The 26,168-nt window shown below is 48.6% G+C and overlaps 1 protein-coding gene across 2 annotated transcripts in view; it reads right to left on the reverse strand.

Moving 5' to 3' along the window:
- ATF6 (activating transcription factor 6) overlaps window positions 1–26,168 on the reverse strand; it is an 85,805-nt gene that overhangs the window by 58,594 nt on the left and 1,043 nt on the right. The window contains exons 1-7 of one of the 2 annotated variants that reach the window (XM_025043874.1): window positions 25,549–25,588; window positions 22,263–22,339; window positions 19,193–19,280; window positions 17,371–17,477; window positions 14,212–14,341; window positions 13,152–13,355; window positions 8,343–8,557 (exon numbers count right to left, since the gene is read on the reverse strand). In XM_025043874.1, the coding sequence (XP_024899642.1) occupies window positions 8,343–8,557; window positions 13,152–13,355; window positions 14,212–14,341; window positions 17,371–17,477; window positions 19,193–19,280; window positions 22,263–22,339; window positions 25,549–25,573 (846 nt within the window). In that variant the 5' untranslated portion in view covers window positions 25,574–25,588. Of the gene's footprint in view, window positions 1–8,342; window positions 8,558–13,151; window positions 13,356–14,211; window positions 14,342–17,370; window positions 17,478–19,192; window positions 19,281–22,262; window positions 22,340–25,548; window positions 25,589–26,168 lie in introns of those variants that run through there. The other variant, XM_015586244.2, reaches the window with a different exon arrangement.

Raw genomic sequence — 26,168 nt, forward strand, 5'->3', positions numbered from 1 at the left:
GCCCACGTGCGTGTGCACACACCCCAGTCTGCACGTCAGACCCTGAGCCCAGCCACGTGCACGGCCGCCTCTGCTTTGGGTGCCACCCTGTCAAATGCCGTGTGCACAGCCAAGCTCAAGCCCCCTCCCCGAGATGGTTTGTCGAGCCCCGTTCTCCGCTCTCTGTGCCCCTCCCCCAACTCCTCAGGAACGAAGGCCACACCGTGGGCCAGGGGCCCCCGACACTGATCATCTGCAATCTCTTCCTGTCGACCATGTCTAAGAGAACCTTCCCCCCAAAAAATCATTTTTCTGTAGTTACTGCACGGCAAAACCACGCGAGGTGTGCATCCTGGCCACCCGCCCGCTCCCAAGGCCTTCCAGGACTGGACCACGGCTGACCGAGCCTCGCACCCTCACCCCGTGGCCACTCACACCCACCTCCACCCCGGTCTCCACGCAGGCCTGGCACGCTTCTCTGAGCAGCCCATCTCGTCCCGCTGGGGACGCTGTCCCTCCACGGCCCAAGGATGAAGGACCTCACGACCATCTCTGCTAAAGCCCTCAGAGTCCGAGTTTCCCCTGACCTTCCTACGCCCGTATAACGTGACGGACACACTGAACACTCCCATGGTCTCACCTGTCTCACGAAGGTCAACTCTCCCTACCGAGAGTTCACACCAAAACCATGTTATACTCTTTACCGCCCACACCATCTACCGTCGTCAAAATTCACTGAGCAAAATGAGTTTTGTCGTGTCTTCTAAACTAAGTTACAGGAACTATTTGTTACAGCACTGGTCTAATTTTTGGGGGGAGAGGGAGCAGTAGCAAAATTAAATCCATAAAGAGTACCAAATAATATTAAATTGATTATTGTCGGTACGCAAATGCCTGAATTACTGACGATATGTTTTGTAATAGACTTTAAAAAGTAAACATTTTACTGTGGGGTGTTCAATAACTCTTAATGAGACCAGTAAATAAAATCAAACAATTTAATATTGATTTCTTTTACAATAACATCAGGATTCTCGCCCCATTCTAGATTTCTCAGAAACAGGAATAGCAAGGCTTATCAAGTGGTGTCTCGAAACCAGATCCCATCAACAAGCTTTTAACAGAGTCCACATGGAAAAAAACATTTCACGAGGTCTCAGAAAAGGCTGTTTTCCCTTTTTGTATCTTTTTTTTTTTTTTTTAATAGCCATCACCTATAAAGTTTCCCTGTGGAGTAACTAGTTAGCTCACTCTTTAATAATGACACACACATACACACTCTCTCTCTCTCTCTCACAGGCAGACGTGTGCAGCAGGGCGAAGCCATGAGGGACTGTCGCTCACCTACGCCAAGCTATTCTGTGGACAGTGCCACCTTGTGCCCTGTACCGCCATCCTTCACGACCTTCTTCGCGGGGAGAATGCCTGTGCCCAGAATTCACACTTAACGCTGGAGTGCTGACACGCCCAGAGCCCTGAACAAGCACGTAAAGAGAAGGTTCCCAGGCGGAAGGGTTTACACTAAACTCAGATAAAAGGCAACCTTACTGTAAAGGCCAATCAATCTATGGAATCTGGGGAGACTCACAGATGGCACGCCATTTAACAGATTGCAAACAAGGATCAAGGATTTCTATAAACAATGAAAGCACCTATGTGTTATATAGCATTAAAGTTTCAAAGGCTGTCAGTGCACATACTTCATATTGAAAAATGAAAACCACCTGTGGCCAAATAATCATTTCTTCCCAAGGAAAAAGATAAAATGTAATAGTTCTGAAAATAAATACTTAAAAGTACCAATAAACACAAAGGATAAAAACGGTAAAAATAAATGAAACCCACTGGAATCACCAACCAGAGTTCCAACTTTACATCTCAGCAAGCTATCTTCAGCTATCTGATCACAGAATATTTAAATTATTCTGCATTTCCTAGCCAAAAAAAAGTTTATGATGTTCAGACTAAACACACACACGTGCACGGCTGTAGTACACACATGACACTCAGGAGCTATGAGAAGACACAAAGATACTCTCCTTCAGAACTCACAGTCGGGGGATAAGAGCCACAGAAATTGCTAACCATGAATAACACTCTCAACCCGTGAGCACCACCCCTTAACCAGCTTTAACCAATCAAAAGTTCTCTTCTGTTAGCCAGTAACATTCTTTCGCACATTCGTCCAGCAGTAACCTTTCAAAGAGCAAACCCTTCCAGAATATACAGCCACTGATGCCGTCACTGGAAGAATCTGCCACCCTCCTTTGTGAATTATCTATTCACACAGTATTTAATCCATTTGGTTGCTGGGTTAACTCACATTTTTCTCACTGATTTGTAAATACTCTTTATATATTAAAAATGGTTTTTAAAAAAACTATGAAAACTTATACATGAAAGTTCAAATCAGCATTTTTCAGAATGGCCAAAAAGAGGAAATCATCCCAATGTCCATTAACTAATGAATGGAAAATCTAAAATGTGGCATATCCGAACAATGGGATGTTATTTGGCCATAAAAAGAAAGAGGTGCTGATCCAGTTTACAACATGAATGGAGCTTGAAAACCCTTATGCTGGGTGAATACACAAAAGGCCACCTGGCCCATAATCCCACGGTCATGGACTGTCCAGAACAGGCAGTTGCACAGAAACAGAAGGCAGACAGGTGGTGGCCAGCGGCTCGAGGAGGGGGTGAGGAATGGCTGCTGAGGGGACTGGAGTTCCTTTCCAGGCAATGAAATAGCCTAGAACTCAGTTACAGTGACGGCAGCGTAATTCTGTGAGTGCACTAAGAAACCCCAAATCGTGCACTTTAAAAAGGCGGACTCCATGGCATGTGCATTTTATCTCAATGAAGCCATTAAGACAACGAAAAAGACCACGTAGGAGGCTGTGGGCCCCGCCCCCAGACAAACACACGCACAAAGTACGACAGTCGCACGACGCGACGGGTGAGAGGAAGACGGTGCCTGCGGGACACTGAGACCTGTCCGCGGGTCCCATTCCGAGGCCCGGGACTGCCACTCTCCCACGCGGCACAGGAAGAACCAACCAGAAGTACCCCTTGGGGGAGCCCCTGGGTAAGGGCCACCAAAGTGAACACCACCTACTCCTGACTCTCCAATCCCAGCCCAGGCATCTCCCACAGACACGCACGTGAACAAAGCAAGTGCCACGTGATTCAGTGGAGGCGTGTTTATCAAGGAAAAGACTGCAGAAATCGTAAACGGTTCTGGAGTCCTAGGAAACGGACCGCCACCCAGCAAGTGAAAGATCAGGGAAACTTTATGCACTGATACAGGAAGATCTCTACTTAGAGACGCCACCTGAGGAAAGCGCGGTGCAGGACAGGTGTGCCGCAGGTGGCCGTTTCTGCAGAGCAGGGCAACGGGTAACTCTGCCAGCACTGACACACGAGAGCCGTCTGAGCAGGGGCCGAGCGGCCGGGGCGCACCTGCGCGTGGCAGGCTGTGTCCCTGGAGCCAGTCCCCAGGGGCAGGTTCGGGGAGGGAACCAGAGAGAGCCGGGTGCTTCGTCATTTATTAAGACATAAACCAGCATCCCTTTAAAGAAAATTACTTTTTAACTTTATCAAGATGCTGAAAAAATCAGAATAAAGAATGCAAAAGTTTCCACAATGTAAATCTAGCCTGACGTAATACGTCAGGAAAAAAAAAAAAAAACGAAAAAAGAAATCTTCTGTTCGCTTCCCCTTCCAAAGCTACCGTAACCACAAATGAAACTACTTGCCAAAATCTTTATTCAAGATAAATTTTTAGAAGCCTCAAACCTCCAAATACAGAAACTGTGAATATTTTAACAAAACCTGTTTTTCTTTTACCTGCAGAGAGTCCGGGTAGCAGGGAAGCCGAACAGCGGAGCCAGAGCGATTTTTTCCTGAAAGCTGGACGGCTCCTCAGGTCGCCAGGCCCTTCCTGTCGGACTCGCTCTGATGGATGCCTCTGCTGAGAAGCACTGTTCGCTGCTTCTCCCTCCGGTCTAGGCCAGACACACGATTTACACTCGCACCCACCTAACAGAGAACCTACGCCCGCGTCTCTCCGATGAGCCAGCGGCTGCAGTGCCCGCAGAGGTCAGGCCTCGTTTCTGAAGCGGAAGAGACGCCCTCCATTCTTCGCACTGCTTTGCCCTGTAAACGAATTTAGACTCGCATTTTTCTTGAAAGATACGCTCTGGGGGTCTCCGGCAAGTCGTGCTACTGCAGGCCTTCCCGGGCTCACCGAGGACTCAAGGCCCAGGCCCCCGTGCCCAGGGCTGTGCTCCCAGCGAGAAGCTCTGAGAGCGGAGGGGACGTCTCCCTGTGGACAAGCGCGGCTCCTGCGCCCCGTCAAAGCATCGTCCCCAAGGCTCAGCACTGCCCGCGGCAGGAGAGGAGCAGGCAGAGCGCCAGCTGGGACACGTCCGCCACCTCCGCACCCCGGCACAGCACTGTCTCCAGGAGGAGAAGTGCAGAGTCCCCGCCACACCACGCCTCACCAGCTGGGACATGTCCGCCACCTCCACACCCCGGCACAGCACTGACTCCAGGAGGAGAAGTGCGGAGTCCCCGCCACACCACGCCTAACACCTGCAGTGGAAACGGACTCCCGGCACCCAGCTTTCCATGGTGGCTCTAGTGACCCAGCGCAGACTCCCAAAGGGTAGGGGACTGAGGTGGAAGGGGTCAGGTCACTAAGTGAAGACTCACAGGATGCTGCACGGGGTGGGCAGGCTGCGAGGGACCCCGGGGCCCCGTCGGTCAGGCCTGCGCCCCCAAGTCGGGCTCGCATGGGAGGTCAATTCTAGTTCTGACCCACCTCCTGGTCATCTTGCCATTGTCCCCACCTGATTTCCATAAAGGGTTTTTGCTCCACCTTGACCCAATAACCAAAGCAACATGACTCCGTGACCGCGAAAGCAGGGCGGTGGCGGTTCGTGAGCTTCGTGAGGTCGGGATGGGCAGGTGGCGCCCTGCAGACAGACAGCCGGCCTGCCAGCCCTGGGCCTGAGGCCTGGCAACAGGCGCCCTCCCCTTAAAGACGGGTCAGCGTGCTCTGCCGTGACGGCGCCTCTGCAGTTCCAAGAGGCCCGCCGCTCACCGAGCGCGCAGGAGAGGACTGAACGCTGAAGCGACAGACGGTGCTCGTCTCTTCCACCAGCATCGGGGCCAAAAACAAACCGGATTTCTTGAAAACGTGGGTGAGGTTTCCAAGACTTCAACAGAATAGATTTCACAGCAAAAGGCAGGGAGCGTGGGATTATGATGTGAACCAGGCAAACTGTTTCACAGGAGAACACGTGGCACTTAACGCAGTTCGCAGGGGATGGCATGCTAAAAACGCTACTCACGGCAGCAGCGGGCCTCCGGAGAGCGCGACCCGCCACGCGACAGAAGGGAAGGTAGGACAAAAGCAGCCGGGTCAGCACCGCGAGCCACGAGAGACGGACGCGACTTTTCCTTTCCTTTTTTTTTTTTTTTGGCTAAATTACAACTTTTCACCACACGTTTTGTTTAAAAGCACAAAAAACACAATGAATTTTTTTTTCTTTTGGGCCATTTTGAATCAGAAACTTCTACTAAATCAAACGTGTCCCACTGAACGGGACTCGAGTCTGACAGACATGCTGACTACTGAGGGTGACCCAGCGCCAGCACAGGGGACGCCGAGCAGATCAAAGCCTTCTGCAGCTGCTTCTGGAACAGACCGACTATGGCTTCCTGAGTCGCCTGGCCAGCTGATAGGACAGACTGCTGGGCCTTTACTTGAAATACACATTAAGGCAAAACCTCTACCAGAAACTCCCACTGAGAAGGCCTGGCTCGCTCCCTGACGCGCTGGCCCAGAAACCTCGGTGCGGGCCGACTGGAAGATACACTCGGGGTGTCTTTAGGTCGCCTGCCCCGGACACACAGGCCTCCCACCTTTCTCTGGCCATACTGTCAAGCCTAAGGGCTGGAAACTAGTACGACAGCCGGTGAACACTGCCTTAAGAAAAACACAAGACTTGCTGGTTGTGCGCTTCGTCCCACACGCCCCTCAGGTCCTCAGTGCTGACTGAGGCCCCATCGGCGAGTTACTCACCAAGCTCACGATACTCTCACGCGCTCAAGAGCGGAACAGGCGTGGCCTTTCACTCCGAGAACTTAGAAAGGGCGCCAGGCTAGTGGACGAAGAATCCATCGAAATGTTCAGAGATTACGAAACAGGTGGACGGCACATGCGATGAAACAGAGGCCTCCTCTGGTTTTTAAATACAATGACCGTGTGGCAGACACAGGACTGGAAGGGGCCCGCCCCTGTTCTAGACCAGTCCTCTGGAATCGCCCAGAGCCACTGTCCTGTTTTCCACACGACAACCCCCCGGCCCTAGAAGATGGCGCCACCCGCAGCCTTCTCTTCCTCAGTCTACCGAGACCACTCCTCTACCTGGGCCAGGCTTCCAGACGAACGCCCCGCCCAGCTAAGTTCCTCCGGACTGTCCCACGATCAGACGCTACAATTTTGTGAGTGCACTAAGACGATGTTACTACTTCTCGACAGCTGTGATAGACTGTCGCTTAGTTTTGAAAAGTTCTGATTACTCATTACTTTTTTTCAAGTCTAAATTTCATGATAAATATTTTAAATGTCCTAACACGTTATGTAACAACAACTTTGAATGTTTCTCATCGCTTGTTCTATTTGGGAGTATTGCAGGAGAAACACTCAAATTCATAATTTAAAGAGTACTAAAAGGAAATTTTAAGGCATCTTTTTTTAAAATCCTCTTCTATCATTCTTAAACTCTCTTAACTTCTGTTTCCTGTGAAAAAACATACGCTTTTTTTTATTGGTTGTACAACTTTTTAATTAAAATTATCACAGAATATTTTTAGATTTTTGTTACTGTCGTTCATTTACTTACTACGGAAATTATCCCAAACACCGAGAAGAGAGAGAGGTGACGCAGCCAGTTCGAATGACTGGCGACGTTCTGCGGCTTGTTCCCTGGCTGGCGCCAATCACCTCCCGACAGCGCTTTAGAGCAAATCCCAGCGTCGCATCGTTTCGTCTTGAACTGAAACACACTGAGTATTTCTGCCTATGCACCGCACGCCCCGTGCCTGCCGCTTCCAGTCCTCGAAAGAAACTAACACCGCGGCCAAGCCTGACCCCGCACCATCCGTGTCCGCCCCCCCACGACACGCACGCCCCTCCCCGTCCTGGCGCAGGCCGCTCCCGTTATCTGCAGAGACGACAGAACTGTGCAGCGAGGCTGCTCTGCTCCTGCCGGATAACAGGCCTTCTCAACCCTGCTGCCGAAGGCCGCTTCGCTGAGCTCACGCAGCAGCGGGCAGTTCCGCCAACTGCGTGGGCTACTGACATGCAGCTAATAAACTGCGATAGGCCAGTCATTCGTCTGATAAACCACCATGAATGGATCACAGGATTTTTTAAAAGTACTTTTTTACACCGAAGGAAGGTAGAGTGGCGGCATTAACAACCAGTAACGTCAACTTATGTTTTAAAGAAATCAGAGGGTTTGCTTTCCCAATCACAATTCGTTCTTGTTTCTTGTTTCTTGTGTTTTGTTCTTGTTTCTGTTTTCCTTTTTTAAATCGGGCCGTTTTAAAGAAATCAGAGGGTTTGCTTTCCTAATCACAATTTTAGAGAATCCACTGTTAGAGTGATCATTTGACTTTCATTAAACTTTAGGCCCATGATGTCCAATTACTGTTTAAAACACAACATGAGGTATCTCATATCACTTTTAAAGAAAGCAAGAACTAACTAGCTGGCAAGCATTATAACCGGTTTTAGGGGGTGGTAAATCTTATGAAATTTTCTGTGATTTACAAATTATTTTAAAAAAAAACCCCACAATGTGCTAGAAAACTTGAAGGTATGCAGAGATGGGAACGTGCCAAATAATCACGAAGAGACAGAATTCCCAAGAGTAGCGAGTCATTATGCAGCGGTGAAAACACTTCGGTAAACCCAGAGATGCTACACATAAACGCGGACTAAAAAGCAGTGTGCACACTCCCGCTGAGGGGCTGCCCGAAACATCTGGGTCAGGAAACAGCAAAGAACCCCGCAGGCGGCGTGGCAGGGGGCGGGGTGAGGACCAGACGGGTGCCCTTCCCGTCGGACCCCTGCGGACGCCGCACACCTCAGCCACCGGGACCCTGACACAGCAAACCCTACCCTCGTTTTCCACCCAAGGTCCGGTATGCCATGTCAGCACTTTGACACGCTAGCAACAAACTTTCAAAAACGAAAACAAAGCAACAAAAACAAAAGTCTGTTGTTCTTGTTTCTGTTTTCCTTTTTTAAATCGGGCATTAAGAAACACTAAGTAAGTGTCAAAACTCACATCTGAACCCACGCTCCTCACGGCATTCTGCAGGGCAGGTTTAGTCACAGCCAGCTTCCCAGTCACCGCGCTGCTGGCCGCAGGGGCCGGGACCACATTCACCGTGTGATTAGGGAGCTGTCCCGCCGCCACAGCAAGCACTGGCTGCGGACAGGGCAGCATCCCCGGGGCCTGGAGCTGGACCACGGCGGGCTGAGACAGCAGCACGGTCGGACCTGCAGTGGAGACAGAGAAGAGGGGTCAGAGGGCTCGGCCACTGAGGCGGCGAAAGCGGTCGCCGCTTAGGTCGCCCCTGCAGACACAGGAAGAGTGAGATCGCACTGACGGTTCCGAACCGCCAATTAAAACACACTCGGCAGCAGCGCATGCACGATGGCTTCGCTGTGTTTTCAATGAAACCAACTAAATTCATTCCCTTTGAAGTTATCGTTAACAGTGTATTTCCACATATTTTTCCTCATTTATTCGCATACTAAATTCGCAAAGCATTAAGTTGATTTCTCTAAGTATTAATTTCTGAAATTTATTAGGGATAAAAGGATTTTTCATATTATAAATAGCCAACGTTTAATAATGAATTCGTATATTTCAAATTAATGGAATTTAGAAATACGTACAATACCAAAAAATATATGAACAGAGATTCATTAACTCAACGAGTGAACAAGAGGCTACAAATATCAAAAATGTTAAAAACCACTTGAGATGAATTCCCAGCTAACAAGCACAAGAAACAAACCTGTGATATAAATTAATCTGCAGATAACACCAACTCCCTTCCCTGCAAAAATGGCCTACAAATCTTAATCTTCACACTTACCATGGTTTAAATTATAATAATCTGATGAGAATCAGTATCGATAACCTACAGAAGACTCGTTTAACTCCTAACGCTGGTCTATTAAAAACGTTACTTGCCTGCTACACATCTCCCTTCAGATCTGGCCAACTCTGTAAGGTGCTGAGAGCCTCACCTAACAGCCACAGGGGCTGGAGCCTATCTAGCAAACTGAAAGTATTGCAGTAACAGAAACTAAAATTTCATATATATTTATAATTTGTCTTTAAGAAAAAAAATTATTATACTTTCAGACAGGATAATGTGACCCACGTAAAACTCAGCTCTGTATTTCAAAGGATCAAGGAAAACTAAAAAAAAAAATGTTTCAGAATAGTTATTAAGAACATCTGTTTTAGCTTCAAAAAATCACTTCTATAAAATCAACATATATTTTTGACGGCCTCAAAAAGCATACTAAAAGTAGAATTTAATAGCATTTTGTCCCAGATAAATTACTAAGAAAGATCTAAAAATAATTTCATAAATTTGCAATATGTGCAATTCACTTGGGTGTAAACGTGTAAATGGTCACTAAATATTTTATCTTCTCATTTTCCCTTAAAATAACTTTTCATGAAATAGAAACATAAATGAGGAAATGACTCATAAGCTGATATAAATATGCTTAGGGCAATACGCAAGTCAAAATAATTAACAAGTAAAATAAATAGCATATGACCAAGTGTCAGGGTTTTTAATTACTCAGAAATCACAGTCAATCTGGTAACTCCGGAGAAAGAGACTCATCACAACCCGAAACGTAAACCAAGGGCCCTGCCCTAAATGCCAGTGCTGCTCCGTCCATCAGACACCACGTCACCCAAGGTGACCATGGCTATCCTTTCGTTTTTGGACTGAGAAGGTACATGAAGAGAAGAGGCCATTAAGAATTCAGTAACGATTTACAATGAAATTGCAGTTTATTAATCAGAAGTGTAGCTACAACATCTGAAAAACAACACAGAGACACATGACACAATTAGTGATTCAGTCCACAGCAAATGCTGCCACGAACACCGGCACACAGACCCTTGGCTACTGTTCCCACCACCCATACCCCAGGGTCAAGTCCACGGTTGAGAACCACTGACTGAAACTGATACTTTCAGAAGACCATTATCAGAAGCAGTGTTCCACACATTCCCAGCTTAAAAAATTACCACAGAAAGACTCCAAAAACCTAAACACTGTTCAACGAATTTGGGACTATTCCACAGAGTGCAGGACATGGTAAACATGAATTAAGGCATTTCAAAGACAGGGTCCTCCTTCTAGCCCTAGTCACAGGCTCACAGCATTGGCAGGTGACCAGGCAGGGGGTTTGTCATATTTCTTAACACTAACTAGGAAAAATAAGCCAAGTGAGCACCGCCTGCTGTGGGGCCATCGCTACCCCGTTGCAGAGAACTGCCCCCTGGGAGGCAAGCGGCTGCCCCTGGCCAGTCAGAGGCCAGTATGGCTGGGGTCCTGCTGCCCCCTGCCCTCCCAGGGCACAGCGCGCCCACTCCGCAGAGTGCCCAGCTGCCCTCAGACAACCCAGCACCTAAATCAGGACCCGTCTGGCTCAAGGCAGAATGGGGAGAAACGACAAAATTTCAATTACCGTGTTCAAGAAAAGACTGAAAGCTCTCACAGTGGCTTCTGGGCCCTGACCGCAGAGCACCCTCTGGGCCCTGAGGTCACTGCCGCCCCCAACGTGGGAAGGGCTAGGTCGCCCAAAGGCACCTGCCCGCCCCGGGTCCTCCCTGCCGTTACACGAAGTCCCCTCGACTGGTCATGGCTAGACGACAGCACATTGCATGTCGCTGACTAAGCAGGACTCACTATTGTGACCGTTCTTCCTTCCAACTATCCCCAAAGGTTTTGAACCAGGTATGGGACATTTACTGAACGCCTCGCACTCTGGCGCGTGACTCTGCTGCGTGGTTTCTCTGTCTCAATTTTCTCATCTGTAAATGGAGTTAATAACAGCACCCCACCTCACGGAGGAGACGTAAGGGTCAAGAAAACACACTTCGGTCCTCAGAGCAGTGTCTGGTACAAAGCTGAACCTTAAACGTCAGCCAGCTATTATTCAGCACATCATTACCCTTTGGGTGACAGCTGCCATAGGGCGCTGCATGGACGACTGAGTCATTAGCCCTCGCAGTTCCCGCTACGGAGCTGCTAACTCCACGATGGGACAGAAAGCCTGAGATCAGGACCTTGTCCCAGCCTCATTTAGAGGCAGTACAGCACCGTGACTGGCACACCGACTGAGCCGGACCGCCTGGGCTCAGTCCTGACTCCGCCTGTCACCAGCGGAAGGACGTGGGCAAGTCACTGCACCTCTATCCTCCATTCAGTGATCTGCTCTATCTTCTCCCCAAAAGGCTCGTGACAGGACCCCACCCTCTGCCCCCACCCCCCACGGCACACCCATGCCCCAGCACCGCCTGTCCCTACCCGCCACCCGCTTCCGCAACCCTCGGGCTGTCACACCCCCGCCCCTGCACGCCCAGGTCGGTCCCGGCGGGTGTGCAGGACTGAGGTGTGGAAACAGGCGGAAGCTGTTCCAGGCAGAGGAGAGTATGAGCCAAGAAACCAGGAACGACAAGAGAATCAGGGACAGCGGCCAGACAAGCTGGGCCACAAGGGGGGTTTACAGACGGGGCGACACCGTCAAGGCAGAAAACTAAACTGGACTCATCCATGGCGGGCCTCACATTCCAGAACAGAGACATCGATACTGTCCTCCAAGAATGACTTCCTGTTCTCTACTGGTAAAATGTTACCACTGAAACCTACATCGATTAACGGGAAGAAGCCTCTCCTGTATTTTCCTTCTTCCTCTCTCCCGAGTCTCACTCAAACTGTACGTTATGATAATACCATGTCTCCAGATGGTACCAGAAGAACCGACAAGTGCCTTATGAGCACGTGCCGCCCACAATAAGTGCCCCCCCCCGCCCCGCAGACCCTGGGAAAGCAGTGACGTTCCCAGCAGAGTGTGACTCAGGTTTCTGAAACGGATGCCCCGCTCAGAAAAGAGCAGTCTGTCCTCCTGCTACAGCAAGACCCCCTAACGCTGAGACCCCCCCAACGCTGAGACCCCCCGCGGTCTGCTAGGAGCAAACCCTCGGCGGCACCCTTGCTGTATACACTGATCCAAAGAAATGAGCTAACAGGCCATGGCTGGAAACACAGCCACGAAAGCAAACGCGACATGGGTGTTTGTTTACGGCCTACCCACCAACAGAGTCCTACTCGGCCAGCGAGCTCAACCCCCGGGAAAGAGGCCGCACGCGTTTTCCCTTACCCGTGTGGACACGTGTCAGTCCAAGCACGGTGATGAGTAATCTGCCGGACGACCTCCAAGTCCTAAATCCGAACAGTACCAAATCCTCAACCTTGAACTACTTTCAATACTGGCCTCGACTTCTAGTAGAATCAAGAATGTGAGGCCATCTGGTGGACAAAACGTGGAAACACGCATGTTCTACACGAGCAGCAGAGTTCGCGGCCCCGCCTCACAGCTATTCCAGACTGTTTACTGAACCGTGCTGCCTCCTCCGAGGTTAACGGCCTGATTTCACGGCCAAAACACACCTACCTACTAGACCTGAAACAAACCATGTTAAATACTGACCTGTCCTTAAAAGCAAAATAGTTCAAACGCACAAAAATCTCAGAATAAAATGGCACCAAAGAAGATTCCCAGATTTTCTCCTTCGTTACAAGTGGCTGTGTAAAACCACGTGCCTTGCAGACAGGTGTGCCCACAGTTAAAACTGGAAGAAGAGGATCTGGGTGGCCAGCTCTCTTGTTGGGACAGGGACCACACGTTAGCATCTCTGCATCACCCTACACCAAGGACAACCCCTGATGACAGTAAGGACTCGAAGCCGATAACCTGAATTGAAACAATCATAGGGCATAAGCCTTAGTGGCCCAAATACACACACGCAGCCTGAAAGCCACTCCGGTACCTCTGGCAGGTGCGGGGTGTATGCTGGTGATGGGGTGCTGCTTTGCCAGCGGCACGAGAGTTGGCAGTGCCTGAATGATGATGGCTTTCGCAGGAACGCTGGCACTGGTTTGAGTCTTGGGCGCTGCTGGAAGCAATAAAGGCTTGGGCTGAATTGAAGGTTTTGAATTCATCTGAAGTTTTTTCTTCAGAGTCAGTCCATTTTCTGGAAAACAAACAAACAAACGAACAAACCACAAATCAACCTGAAGGCAATTAAATCTTAAAACACAGACTCTATGATGCACCTTCTCCACACCTGGACCTCTGAAGTAGGTTCTCTTAAGGTTATCCTGACCTCTGAGCAACCGCCCTTCACTGGAGTTAAGCACAGCTACTCTGTACCTCAAGGGGCTGAAGAAAAGTCCTTTTCTTTCATGGAGGCATAAATGATACGTAACGTTATATTCGTTTCAGGTATACGAGGTAACTATTTGATGTTGGCATCACAAAACGATCACCACGATTAGTTAACATCTGTCAACATCCACAGTTACAAAATTACTTTCTCTTGTGATGAGAACTTTCAAAGTCTACTCTTAGCTACTGTCAAACATTGTTTTTAACCATAAGTATTATTAAAGCAAGACGGCACCAACTGCCGTCACCGTGCTGCACGGGACGTCCCCAGGACTTACCTCTCTGACAGCTGGAATGAGGTCCCCCATTTGGGCCGAGCTGCGGCTTGGGGAGGAGGGACAAGAACCAGTAGAGGAGGACCGCTAAACCCACCGGTTAAAGCCTGGAGATCAGTGAGCTAACAAATGCGACAGCCAAATGGCCCTCACATTCAGTATCTTGAACTGACATGTTGCCTTCCACCCCGAAGATGACGGGGCCTAGGTCCAATGTCAAGTGTCCTTCTCTCCACACTGGTCATCCATAACAAACCAACTAGGTCCACTAATCTGAAAACAAAAGGCCAGCTTACTAACGTATACTTAATCCGATATTTCCTTTGAAGGAGGAACCGAAGCTCAGTCTAAATCAGAAGTGACAGCAGTTAGGAGATGGAGTCATACCGGTTTTGCTCCTGGGACCAGTGACAGGCTTGCTTTCCTTGGCTGGCTCTGTTGAGGAGGGCCCGTTAGAGCTCTCGCCGTATAAGGAAAGGGGGGACATCTGGGGGGCAGAAGACAAATCCAACTCCTCCTGCAGCAAAATAACACAAATTCAGCAGAGGAATACGACCCTTGAGCAAAAAACCACTTAGAAAGAGAGGCAAGGTCCACGCGTAAACAGAGAAACACTCCCAGACACCCTCGGGCCAAGGTGGCGTGTACTGGGAACGCTGGATAGTAAGTACTAAGACACCGCGATAATAGTCGCGACCTGTCTGTCACCACTGAGGAAGAACAACTCGCAAGGCAGGTGTATGCGAAGTACTATCTGCTTCTGCGTTTCCTCTGCAAACTTCACATTTTACTTGGCTCCTAGTTGCACAAACATTTAGTACAGTAAAAGGCTAAAGGTAAAATGCCAATATCCTTTCCCCACAATCTCTTGTTCAGTCTCAAAAGCAAATAATTCTCACTATTTCTATCCCTTTCTATTTACTAACACCGCCCAAATGTTTTCAAAAGACAGACACCAAAAGGAGCAGGGCTCTTTCCTTTTATTTAATGAGTGAATTGATAATAGAGATGTATAAAGGTAATATTAACATTTTCCATAAATATTTTAATAGTCAGTGGATGTCTCATTTTGTTAGAATCAAGAAAGTTAACGTAAAAGTGGCATTTCTTTTCTGAGAGAAAATAATGCTATATATAATAATGAAATAGGCAAAATATCTACATCATATCCTCTTTGAAATAATCTACAAGATTATTAAAAGAAAATTTAAGAGGATACTTGTTCACTCTCTGCATGACACAGGCCCCCTTTCAGTCAAAAACCCCAGAAAATATAAAAAACAAATTTGAACAATAATTAAAATATTTTATGGTAAAAAATAGAGCATTAAGTTAAAAGATACAGAATTAGTGATAATTACCTGTCATAAAATCGGACCGTGAGTCCAAAGTGATAAAAACAAATAAAGTTTGATGAGAAACAAGACGCTTTTACATAGTTTTAAGGTACCCGCCCACGAAATACTTATTATGGCAAAGGGAGAAAGGGCAGCCTCAGGTGGGAGAGCTTGGCAGACAGGGCTGCGGTCGTAGGACAGAATGAACGCCGTGCCGTCAGTGACAGGACACGTGGAAATGGTGTGGCACCTCGGCAAAAGCCAGACAGACGGCGTCGCCTCCGTGATCCCCTGCCACAGACAGAAAACCTGACTCTGCTCCTGCGGAAGCATCGGGCAAACCCAATCGAGGGACATTCTGCAAAATGGCTAGTCTCTAACCTCCAAAACTGACGAGGTCACAGAAGGCAAGGAAGAATGAACTGATTCAACTGCAGGAGATAGAGGGACAAAACAAGCACACACAATGTGTGACTCTACATCGTTCTGCTGGACTAGAGAACATCTTTGGGACAATGTGCACAATCTAAATGGGAATGGACGATTAGATGACGGTGATGTGTCAGTGTTTATTTCCTGATTTCGGAAGCTACATCGTGGTTATATAAGACACATCCTGTTTGTAGGAAGGAGACGTTAAAGTACTTGGGGGCGACAGGGAGTCAGGCTGGCGACCTCTCACAAACGTTCAGGGAAGAAAAGTTCCTTGCAATGTACTTATAACATTTCCGTAAGTTTGAGACTATTCCAAACAAAAAATTAATGTAAGCAAGAAAACAAGAATAAAAACATAACCTCTGAGTGGTGAAAACCCTCCTTTGAAGGACCAAAGAAAAAGCAGTAAAAGATCGATATTCGGCTATAAAAAAAAAATAAAGCTTAAAGACACATAGAGGAAAAAATACTTTTAACTTATTTCACCAACTAAGGACTAATAATCCTAATATGTAATAAAATGTTTTAAAAATTGAGGTGAAAATGACCAGTACAATTACTGAAAAGTTGGACAAAAATCTGAATGGTCAGTTCATTAAAAAAATGCAAAATGCTTTGTACATTTGAGATTTATGAAAAGATGCCCAATCACACTCCTAAGAAAAGCAGCAGAAAATATGCTGTGTAGTGACGATGGGAAACCAGCCCCCTTGCACACTGCTGGTGGAAATGCACGCGTGTGACTCCTAAGAAAAGCAGCAGAAAGTATGCTGTGTAGTGATGATGGGAAACCCCCTTGCACACTGCTGGTGGAAATGCACGCGTGTGCAACCTCGCACGGGGGCTCAGTGCTGAGCGGGCGCTCTGGCAGGGTCTCCCGCACGCTGACGCGAAGGGCAGTGTGACCGAAGGTGGAGGAAACGAAGGCACAAGACTGGAAAGGGAAGCAGGACACGGGTCACGGAGGACCCGGCACCCAGGACATGGCTCGCCCCCCTGGAGGGGTCGGGAAGTCACGCGTGGGTTTTTAGCAAATCCACGATTCTGAAAGATTCCTCTTTGAAAATTCCTCTAACAGGGCTTGGGGAGCGGGGAGGCAGGGAGACCAGCGAGAGTCCCACGGACTGACTCCAGGAGAGATTGACAATGGCCTGGCAGGGGCGGCAAAGGTGGCTCCTGGAGACAACAGGAGAGGACAGCTTGGGACCGCATGACGGCCGAGGCAGAGCCTGACGGATGCAGCGCACGCAAATACTAATCTGAATTGCTCTATTTTCCCTCGCCTCGTTCCAAAAAATACCTAAATCCTTGAGTACTCCCTTTTCCAGGACTCAGAGCGTCTATCTGGATGAAGAAGAGAATCATTTCTAAGAAGCCACCAGACCTCTGTAAAAGTCTTAGCCATTCAAAAGGCAGTTCTGGGCCCCGCTGAGCGAGGGAGACCACCCCGGGTTCGACACCGAAGGAGTCGTGACCACTCGGTCTCCGTGTCCTCAAAGAATACACATTCTACAGGGAGGAGAGTGGGTGGCTGGGGCGAAAGACAGTAAGCCAACAGACAAAAAACCCTGGGGACTGGTGAAGGGCGATGAGACAAGTGACCAACGACACGGATGGCACAAAGACAGCAAGGAGGGCAAGACGGAGCCCGGCGCCTTTCCTCGAGACTCGAGATTCGGTGACAGCACACGCAGCGGATGCCAACCGCGCCCCCATGCTCGCCCTGTCCAGAGGGCTTCGTGACCACAGCCACCGTGAAAGGCTGGCTACTTACGGGAACATGCTGGGTTGAAGAACACGAGTCCGCTGACTGCGGCGACGAGACTGAACAACTGGAGGAGGCTGGGGACAGTGGCTGAGGTTCCGCCTTAATATCTTTAACTGGAAAACACAGAGCACAGCTGTTCCCACCGGACAGCACAAACTCAGGGTGGAGCAAGAACGAAGGCAAAGCCTGCGCTCACGATCCAGTCGTGTGGCAGCTACGGTCAAGGTGCAGAAAGCAGCGTCGCCGGGGGCGATGACGTGCGCGTGCGAAGCCGTGCGCCTCCCCCGGCCCCCCGCTCCGGAGGGCGGCCGTGAGAAACCGGCCACGGGGTGCCTCGGGCACACCCCCTCTCCCTGAGGAGCAAGAGCAGGGGGCGGCACGTTTCCACTCTACAGACCTTTCGGACCTTGTGAATATTGTACCATATGCAAAAAAGCATGGATTCCCAAAGAACAAGTTTTTAAAAATATAAGAAACAGGAAAGAATTTTTTTAGGGAAGCGTTTGTGGCAATACAATTAAAACTCACAAAAACGTTCCTCTCTTTGGACCTATTAACTTATTTATAATAATGTTTTGAGCCCCTAGGGGGGGAGTGACCCTGTGGCAGGCAGACTGTCTTTTCCAAAGCTGGCTGCAAAACGTCCCATGGTCCCTCATGATCCAGAATGTGCTCCTGCCACCTCCCCGTCCAGCAGGGGCGTCTACTCCCGTCCGCCTGAGTCCCGGCGGGCTTGTGCCCTTCAGTAAACTCGAGGACGGCAGTGACGTGACGTGCATCCTCGCGCGCTGGGGCCTCTGCAGTCAGACCGCCCTAGGGTGCCACACGGAGGAGGCCGAGCCACACAGAAAGGCCATGTGGAGGCACCCCCGTGGGCAGTCCTCAGGGCCAAGTCAGCCCAAGCACCAGACACGGCAGTGAAGAACCCTTAAGATGTCACGCTACCACAGCCTTCAGACTTCCCTAGTGGACGTCTAGACATCACGGAGCATGGACGAGCCCTTCCCGGTACACCCTGTCCAAATTCCTGACCCACAGCTTCGGGGAGCATAATACAATGGTGGCTGCTTCAAGCCACAAAGTTTTAGGGTCGTTCATTACACAGCAGTAGTGAGCTGAGCACTGGCCTTGCGCAGCCCACACTCTATGTGGGAAGAGAGCATCCGGCAGGACCTGTGCACACCAAACATGAAGGGGACAGGAGTGTGGGGTGCGGACGGCTGCAGCTTGGCAGGGACGTGCCGGCGGCTCCCCCACCGCCTCGGCTCCGCGTCCGCCTCCTGCAGTCAGAGGCGCAAACGAACACAGGCCCCGCCGCGGGCCTCCGCTGCGGCCTGCCGACGGGGACGGCAGGAGGGTGCTGAAGACAGGGGAAGGGGAACGGGCCTCTCCACCTCCCCATCAGCTTCGCCCCCGAAGCGATGTCTGCTGCAGGTTCCAGCTTCGTTCAGCACACCCGAACCCACCTCTTCAGAGCACGCACACCACATGCACAGGCCCCGATCTGGTAACCCCAAGCTTCTCCCCTTTAATTCCCTACATTCTGTCTGGATTTCAGGATACCCTCTTATGGAGGTATGATACATAATTCAAAAATAATATTTCTGATACAAACTCTTTATGTGACTGAAACACAAGTCTGAAATTCTTTGAGTCCGCCATGGCGGGGAACTTGTGTACTCATGGCCATGCCAGAGTAGCCTATGCAGTCCCTGGAATTTTTTAACCCATCAAAGCAGCCCAATAACTCCACCTAATTTTGACTATTACCGAACTACAAAATAAAATGAGTCATTTTAAAGTTCTTACCAATGAAAAACATCATTACCTGTACAGAGCTGGTTGTCGACGTCCCAAATGCCTGCCTCCCAAGGCATCAAATCCAAATCAAAATCAAGATTATCGAAGTTATTTTCCTGTAGGTTTCAAATCAGCAAAAGAATATTAGAATATATACATCCAGAAATCAAACTATCAAACTGTCAGACTCGATCTGCCATAAATAATTACTGTTACCCAACGCAGGACAAATAATGGTCCAACTCCATCGGTTCACGCAGACACCTCTCGGAGGGCCTCGGGGTGAACCGACACAGCTACCTGAAGCACAGCAGTTACTCAGGAGGTGAGGGGTTCGCAGCGACACGGCTCCTTTGGTCTCATTCTTTTCAGTGGGCATGAGCCATTACGAAAGTCACAAAAACACATCTTTTGTCACAAGGGAAATCCAGTAAATTCTCGCACTGCCATTAAGGCAAACAAGTTGAATCAAATGCCTGTTCACCACATCACATCCGCAGACAACAGAAAGAACACAGGGTTTTGCAAAGACACGCAGGAATCGCAGATTTTAACCAAACCTTCAAACGTACCCAACGTTACACTGGAAGGAAGAGACTGTCGGAAACCAGCCGACCAAGTCAAACCGGGTACCTGAATGGGGGGGGCGGGGACTGAGAAAAAAGAGAAGACAGACAGGGTGCAGGAGGGAGAGCAGATCTCACAACTGTCTCTCCGAGTTTATTTCTTATGCTTCTCTTTATACATAATCTGTTCCTTTGTGTATCCCAAAATAACATAATAAAAGTAACATCCTGAAGATCGAGGTACAATCGACACTCCCTTTGACACTCCCTTCGACACTCCTTTTGTCTATACTTAATCTTCTTCTTCCTGGAATTCCACAGAACCAGCCTTTCCCTTTTTATGCAAGCAGGCCTCCCGAGATAATCCATGCACTCTTTTGAATTTGGGGAGCTTTAGCTCCCTACAAGAGACTCAGAGGAAGATGGTCATTTTCATCTTTTTTTTTTACTGTCCTATACTTCTGAAATTTCTAAAATAAAATTCCTAAATTTTTTTTAATCCTACAAGATAAAATTAAGTTTCTCAAACGGGGTCAACAAGCCTTTTAGAGGAACTCTTCGCTTCTTTGCACTAAGATGACAGTTTTTACTCAGAAGCACATTCCGAGCCATCTGGGTGACCGTCTTATGACACACACACACACACACACACACACGCGCGCGCACGCACGAATACCCCCCCCATCATGAGTCCAGAGCCCGCGTGTGAGCTGGAGACCCTCTTCTAAGCGTCTGGGCTTAGAGAGACAGGAACAGAAGTCAACGTGCTATAAACAGTATGACCAAGTCCAAAGGCGGCCAACACTAACTTAACGTGACAGACGATGAAGCAGCAACAACAGGGGAAGTAAGACCCAGGCAAAGAGTAAAGATTAATCTATTACTTATTAACAACCGCTTGGTAATACTTTCTAGAATAACATCGATTTGAAACACCCATCGTGCGGTTTATTTCCACTGAGAACGGAACAGAAGGAAGTAGGGAAACTGCTTTCTCGTCACGCTGCCCTTCACTGAGCAAAACCAGCACAGGTCAGAGGAAACTGGGAGTGCACGTGAAGAAAAGATCACGAAAAGAAGCACTTTGTAAACCAATCTCCTTTGCTTTTTTTCTCTTATTTGAATCCACACATCAAAAACTTAAGCAGCCCTGCACTTTCGGCAACCGAACGGATCCCTAACTCCCGCAGCCGAAGTAAATCGAGCAGCGAGGCCTGCCTGGGGCCAGCGACACGCTTTACCTTGTACGATGTAGGGCATGACGTACTTAGGACTCTCACTCAGTCTTCGGCCAAAAAGTCAAATACCTTTTACAGCGTAAGGTTTTACAGCGCGGCTGGAAATTTAACAGGTCCGTTTACATCAAGTAAAATATGTCGGTATTTACATATGTTGGCTCTTCAATGACATCTGCTGGGAAACCCAACTACCGTGCGGAAGAGAGACACTGACTTTAGAAGGGGCCCTCGGAGCCCACCTGCTGCAACCCTCCACTGTACACCGGAAAGACTAAGGGGTGGGAGGGCTGACGTGGGTAAGGTCAGAATGTTCGTTATAAAATCAGGACCACATTTCCCTGAATCTTTCAAACCTAACCCACTGTTTCCTGAGGGGTTTAGGCTGTAGAGGTTGTAAAAGAATATCAGTTGCTTAGGCAACCAGACAATATTAAAAGTCAATTTAATCAACAGACCACATTCTAAACTATCTCAAAAAGAATTAAAAGCAACTAAAATCCCATGCAGCGCTTTAAAAATATGTTTTTATTCTCTTCTATTGATTCATTGTAAAAAAAAAAAAAACCTGCTAAATGGTTCTTTAAGAAATGTCTGAGAAACTCTCTGAGCAAGCAATACCTATTTTTATACTCAGGTTAAGAAGAGCATAAAAAACAAGTGGTGAACATCTGATGTGACTGATGTGCAGATGAAAATCACACTGTTCACCTGCACTGCTTCCCAACTGCAACAGCGCCTCGTCCAAACAAGAGCTCCACAGGCCGGCATGCCATGTACGGAGAGTGTGCACCAATCGGAAAAGGAAAGAGAAAGCGAAGATGTTCTCGAGGACCCGAAGTACCAGAAGACATTCTACGCAGACTCCAACCAATGGAAGGCAAAGAGTAAGTTTCTGAGTCTCAGGCACTCCACCCTAAGGACACGAAGCTTCTACAAAGGAAGTTGGTCGGTTCTACTCCGGCTGGGTCTGCGACTCACACAACAAACCCCTCAACACACCGTCCCCCGTATGCAGCAAAGTTGTCTTAAAAGCCAAGAAGCAGGCAGTTAAGTCGCCCTTCCAGTCAGCACCCCGAGACAAAGGTGGACTCAAACACAAGTCTTCCCGCACCGAGACCAATGCAACTTCCACAACCCTAAATTTACTGACTACAAAATGGCCACTAACTTTCCTACTTAACGCTAAGTTATTCAAAAATAACTAGCCGAAACCCGTTATTCCCAAAACCTTCTTGCAATAATTAGCGTAAAAATGAAATATCACATTACTCAGTATTTCTCCTCTAGTACTTACGTAAGTTTCATGTGCTGCATCCAAATGCAGGTCATCGGTGTCTGTGAAATAGCCAAGTTCAGCAAACAGAGCAGAATCTTTGGACAAAAGGAAAGAATAGAGATGAAGTGTCAAGTCAAACTTTTGAAAAGAGAATAAGCTCTGAACCCCTATACCAGCTCAGCAAGGGTTTCTCGCCAGCCAGCACTGCTACTGCTCCCCTCCCACGGCGTGAACGATGACCGCCGCAAAACTGGCTTCTAACTTGTGTGGTTTTGCACATAATTTTTATCTTGTGAACGAAATCCTTACACCAGAGATTTAAAAATAGATTTTATGTCATGTCATGTTGGACTAACCGGTAGTGACTTTCTGGGACAGCACTGGGACAACACCGATCGTGAGGCTGCCTCTGGGCTCAGCATGAAAAGCAGTGTGGCCGACCGACTGTGACGGCAGGCGAGGGTGGTGGCGGCACACGCACTGCGCGTCCGCCAGCCCCGTGAGTTAGGGGCACAGCCGATTCTCTGCCTAGACAGTTAACCGCGTACTCATCCAAACCATTCAACGTATTCCAACTTCCTAACAAGATTTCATTATAAGCCAAGAAGTCTGTGGACACAGAAAATATTCCTCAATGAACTAGGTTGAAACTTTCTGTAGAGGTCAAGTTGCTGACAAGGCCAAAGACAGCTGACCTCCGTGCAATCTGTAGAGTGTCTACCTTCCCTGCCATTTTCAGAACTTCGGAAACTGTGAAGTTCTCCAAACCTGGGTCCGCCTCCTGTACTCCACGCCCTCCCTGCCATCACGCCCCTGACGCTGCCATTTCCTCACGTCGCACCCCCAGGAACTGCCCCGCCGTCTGTTAACTCGGCCGATGACAGAAACATTCCGCCAACAAAACAGAACATAAGCAAAAAACTGTGTGTAGTAATAATGAAAGGTTATTCCCATGATTCCCAGAAAAGGACTAGCTTCCGCTGAAAGGTCCTAGCAGCAACGACACCTCAGTAGCGATGACGACACTGTGCTCAGACCTTGGAACTGAACACCACCCTCCACTAAACGCAAGTCCACTAAGGGCGCCTTGGAGAAATGGCCAGTTCCAGGGCTAAAGAGGAAAAAATGCAGGATGAAACTGGAAAACTTTGTCGTGACAGAAAATAAGGAAATTTCTCAGAGACTGAGGAGAACACATCAAAAGAATAGAAGAGCTGATACGAATGGACTCCCGCTGGTCAAGTCTGGGAAAATCTGAGCATCCAAATTAAATGAGTACCAGACTACAACCCACTGAATCACACAGGAATCAATGGTCCATGATGAAATACACACACACACACACACACACACGGAGAAATCTCTTTCGTACGGTACAGCGTCAACTAACAAACGCAGACAGAATGAAGGGATGACCCCCATTTGGCACTAGAGTGGTAGTGACATGGGCTGGCGTGATCGCGGCAGGCCAGGGCTGCTGGCCGGAGGTTCCGCGAGGAACAGGATACTGGTATCATGTCAGATTATCTGCCCCCAAACAGTAATCAAATCCAAAAGGAGAAACAGCGACTGCACAGCGGGGAACCAACCCCGGCAGATAGCAACTCGACCCCGTGATCAAGGTGACCACCACCTATGGACAGAACAAGGCTGTGTCCAGACGCGATATGCTCAGAAGAGCACAGTGTCATTTCTCTGGCGTCCTTGCCATGAAGCACGGCCTGGTCGTGAGCAGTGGACAGCCTCAGGGTCACCTTACGGAATAAGAGACCTGTATTCCCTAAGACTGTCAAGGTCACGAAGGGCAGGAAAAGACTAAGGAACCTTCCAGACGAGTGAAAGCAATGCGTGTTTGCAGGTGGGATCCTAGTCAAGAAAAAAGAAGGCCATCGTTTAGACAAGTTAAATGAGGTCACAAGGGCGGGGCTCTATCTGGTAGGGCTGTGGCCTTACGAGAAGAGAAAGATCCCCACTCCCTTTTCTTGTCCCTCTCCTCCCCCACCTCCTTTCCCACACCTTCTCCCTCTACCTGCTCTCTCCCTCCCTCCCAACTTTAAGACATTCTGCAAATGGCAAAACTAGGAACTAGGGAGACAGTGAAAAAATCAGTGGTTGCCAGGGAGGGAGGGATGAATGGGTAGAGCATGGGATTATTAGGACAGTGAAATGATTCTCTATGACACCGTAATGGTAGGTACCTGATATTACACGTTTGTCAAAACTCACAGAATGTACAGTGCAGAGTGAACCTTAATGTAACCTATGGCTCTCAGTTAATGATAATGTACATAATGATAATGATAACACCAGCTCATCGGCTGTAACAAGTGTACTACACTAATGCAAGATGTTAGAAATCGGGGAAAGGGGGAGGGATATGGAATCCTATTGCTATGTGCTCAATTATTCTGTAAATCCAAAACTGTACTAAAAGTCTATTAAGTATTAAAAATAATTGTGTGAAATTCCAATTTCAGTGTCCGTAAGTAAACCTGCCCTGGACCACACGCTCAGTGACATGCTCAGTTATGTTGGCTTTCGTACGGCAGTGGCAGGGTCCAGAAAATGTTTACAAATTCTGCTCTAAATTTCATTACCCAAGCAAAAAAGAAAAAGCACATTCCAGCACACTGCTGTAAGCTAATCAATTAAATTGTTCAAAGTTAGAGTCACAAGAAATGCTAATCTATAATCTGATGTTTTAAATTTAACTGGCCACTTTCTAATATTTAAAAAAAAAATCAAATAAATCAGTGAAGTACTTAAACATTCAAAATGACAACACCCAAAAAAGAATCCATATTCTAGTGAGAAACACTAGCAGACAGTAGTGTTTCCGTCCAGTGGGTGCAAAATCTACCCTACTTACTAAACACCTAAGAAATTGGAATTAAAGTGTTCAACTAAGAGAAGATTGTTAACAGTTAAAAAGAGAAGCCTGGCAAATGTGTGGAGTGGGCACATTCAGGGAGGGGCGGGAGGGGGGCGCATCTGAGAGGAGGTGATGTCGCCAGGGAGATCTGAGCGCTGTTCAGGAACGTTAAGAGTAGGAACCAGCTGTTGGGCTTAGTCAGGAAGATGCGGCCTGGGTATCGGAAGACAAAATATTATGCAGTGCTGTCAGGAAGTGCCCCGCAGTCGGTTTCAGGAATATCATAAAAATATAACAGTTGAGTAGCTGAGAAAACAGATCAGAACTGCCTAATATAACTGGGGGAACCTTGGTAAGAGTTGAATCTGTGGTAATAATTTAGGAAAGCATTACAGGATAGGGACTAAGCCCAGGCTTTGGAGCTGGACGAACCTGGTTCTGATCCTGCTTCTGCCATTCACTGGCTGTCAGAGCCGGCGTTCAGTCTCTCAGCCTCAGTTTACTCATCCGTAAAATAACAACCTCATGGGACTGAATGGGAAAACGCACGAAGAGCTCGGCGGCGCGCCGGCCACCAAGTGCTGAATAAATGGTGACTGCTCCTATCACTACCGTATCTGCCCTGGGAAAATACACTCGGAAGAGAAAGATAGTCTAAAGTTTTTCCAGAAGCTCATTGAAAATCTACCCAAGGACTGAAATAAATCTCGAAAGACACACAATTTAAAAGAATTTCTGCCCTTGGAAAATCAAACGAGGGCTCCCGTTCACTAAGCGGAACCGAGACGCCGCCCCCGCTACTGAGACTAAAGGTCCGAACCGGGAAGATGAAGAGCCGCCCGCGTTTCCCGCAAATGCCAAAGCTGCGGACGGCGCAGGCGCAGGCGCGGGACGGCGCTCCCGGGTGCCGCGGTCCCACGAAGCCCCAGGAGAGCGTGACTCTGACGCCTGGCAATGTGGAAGGGGGGAAGCGCGTCCCCGCTCTCATTCCCAGCCCTCCCGCCCTCCCAAGCAAACGGAAGGCCCGAAACAGAGGGGCGGGCTGCGCCCCG

This window comes from Pteropus alecto, unplaced genomic scaffold, assembly GCF_000325575.1.
Source record: "Pteropus alecto unplaced genomic scaffold, ASM32557v1 scaffold101, whole genome shotgun sequence".
NCBI classification, from domain to species: Eukaryota; Metazoa; Chordata; class Mammalia; order Chiroptera; family Pteropodidae; genus Pteropus; species Pteropus alecto.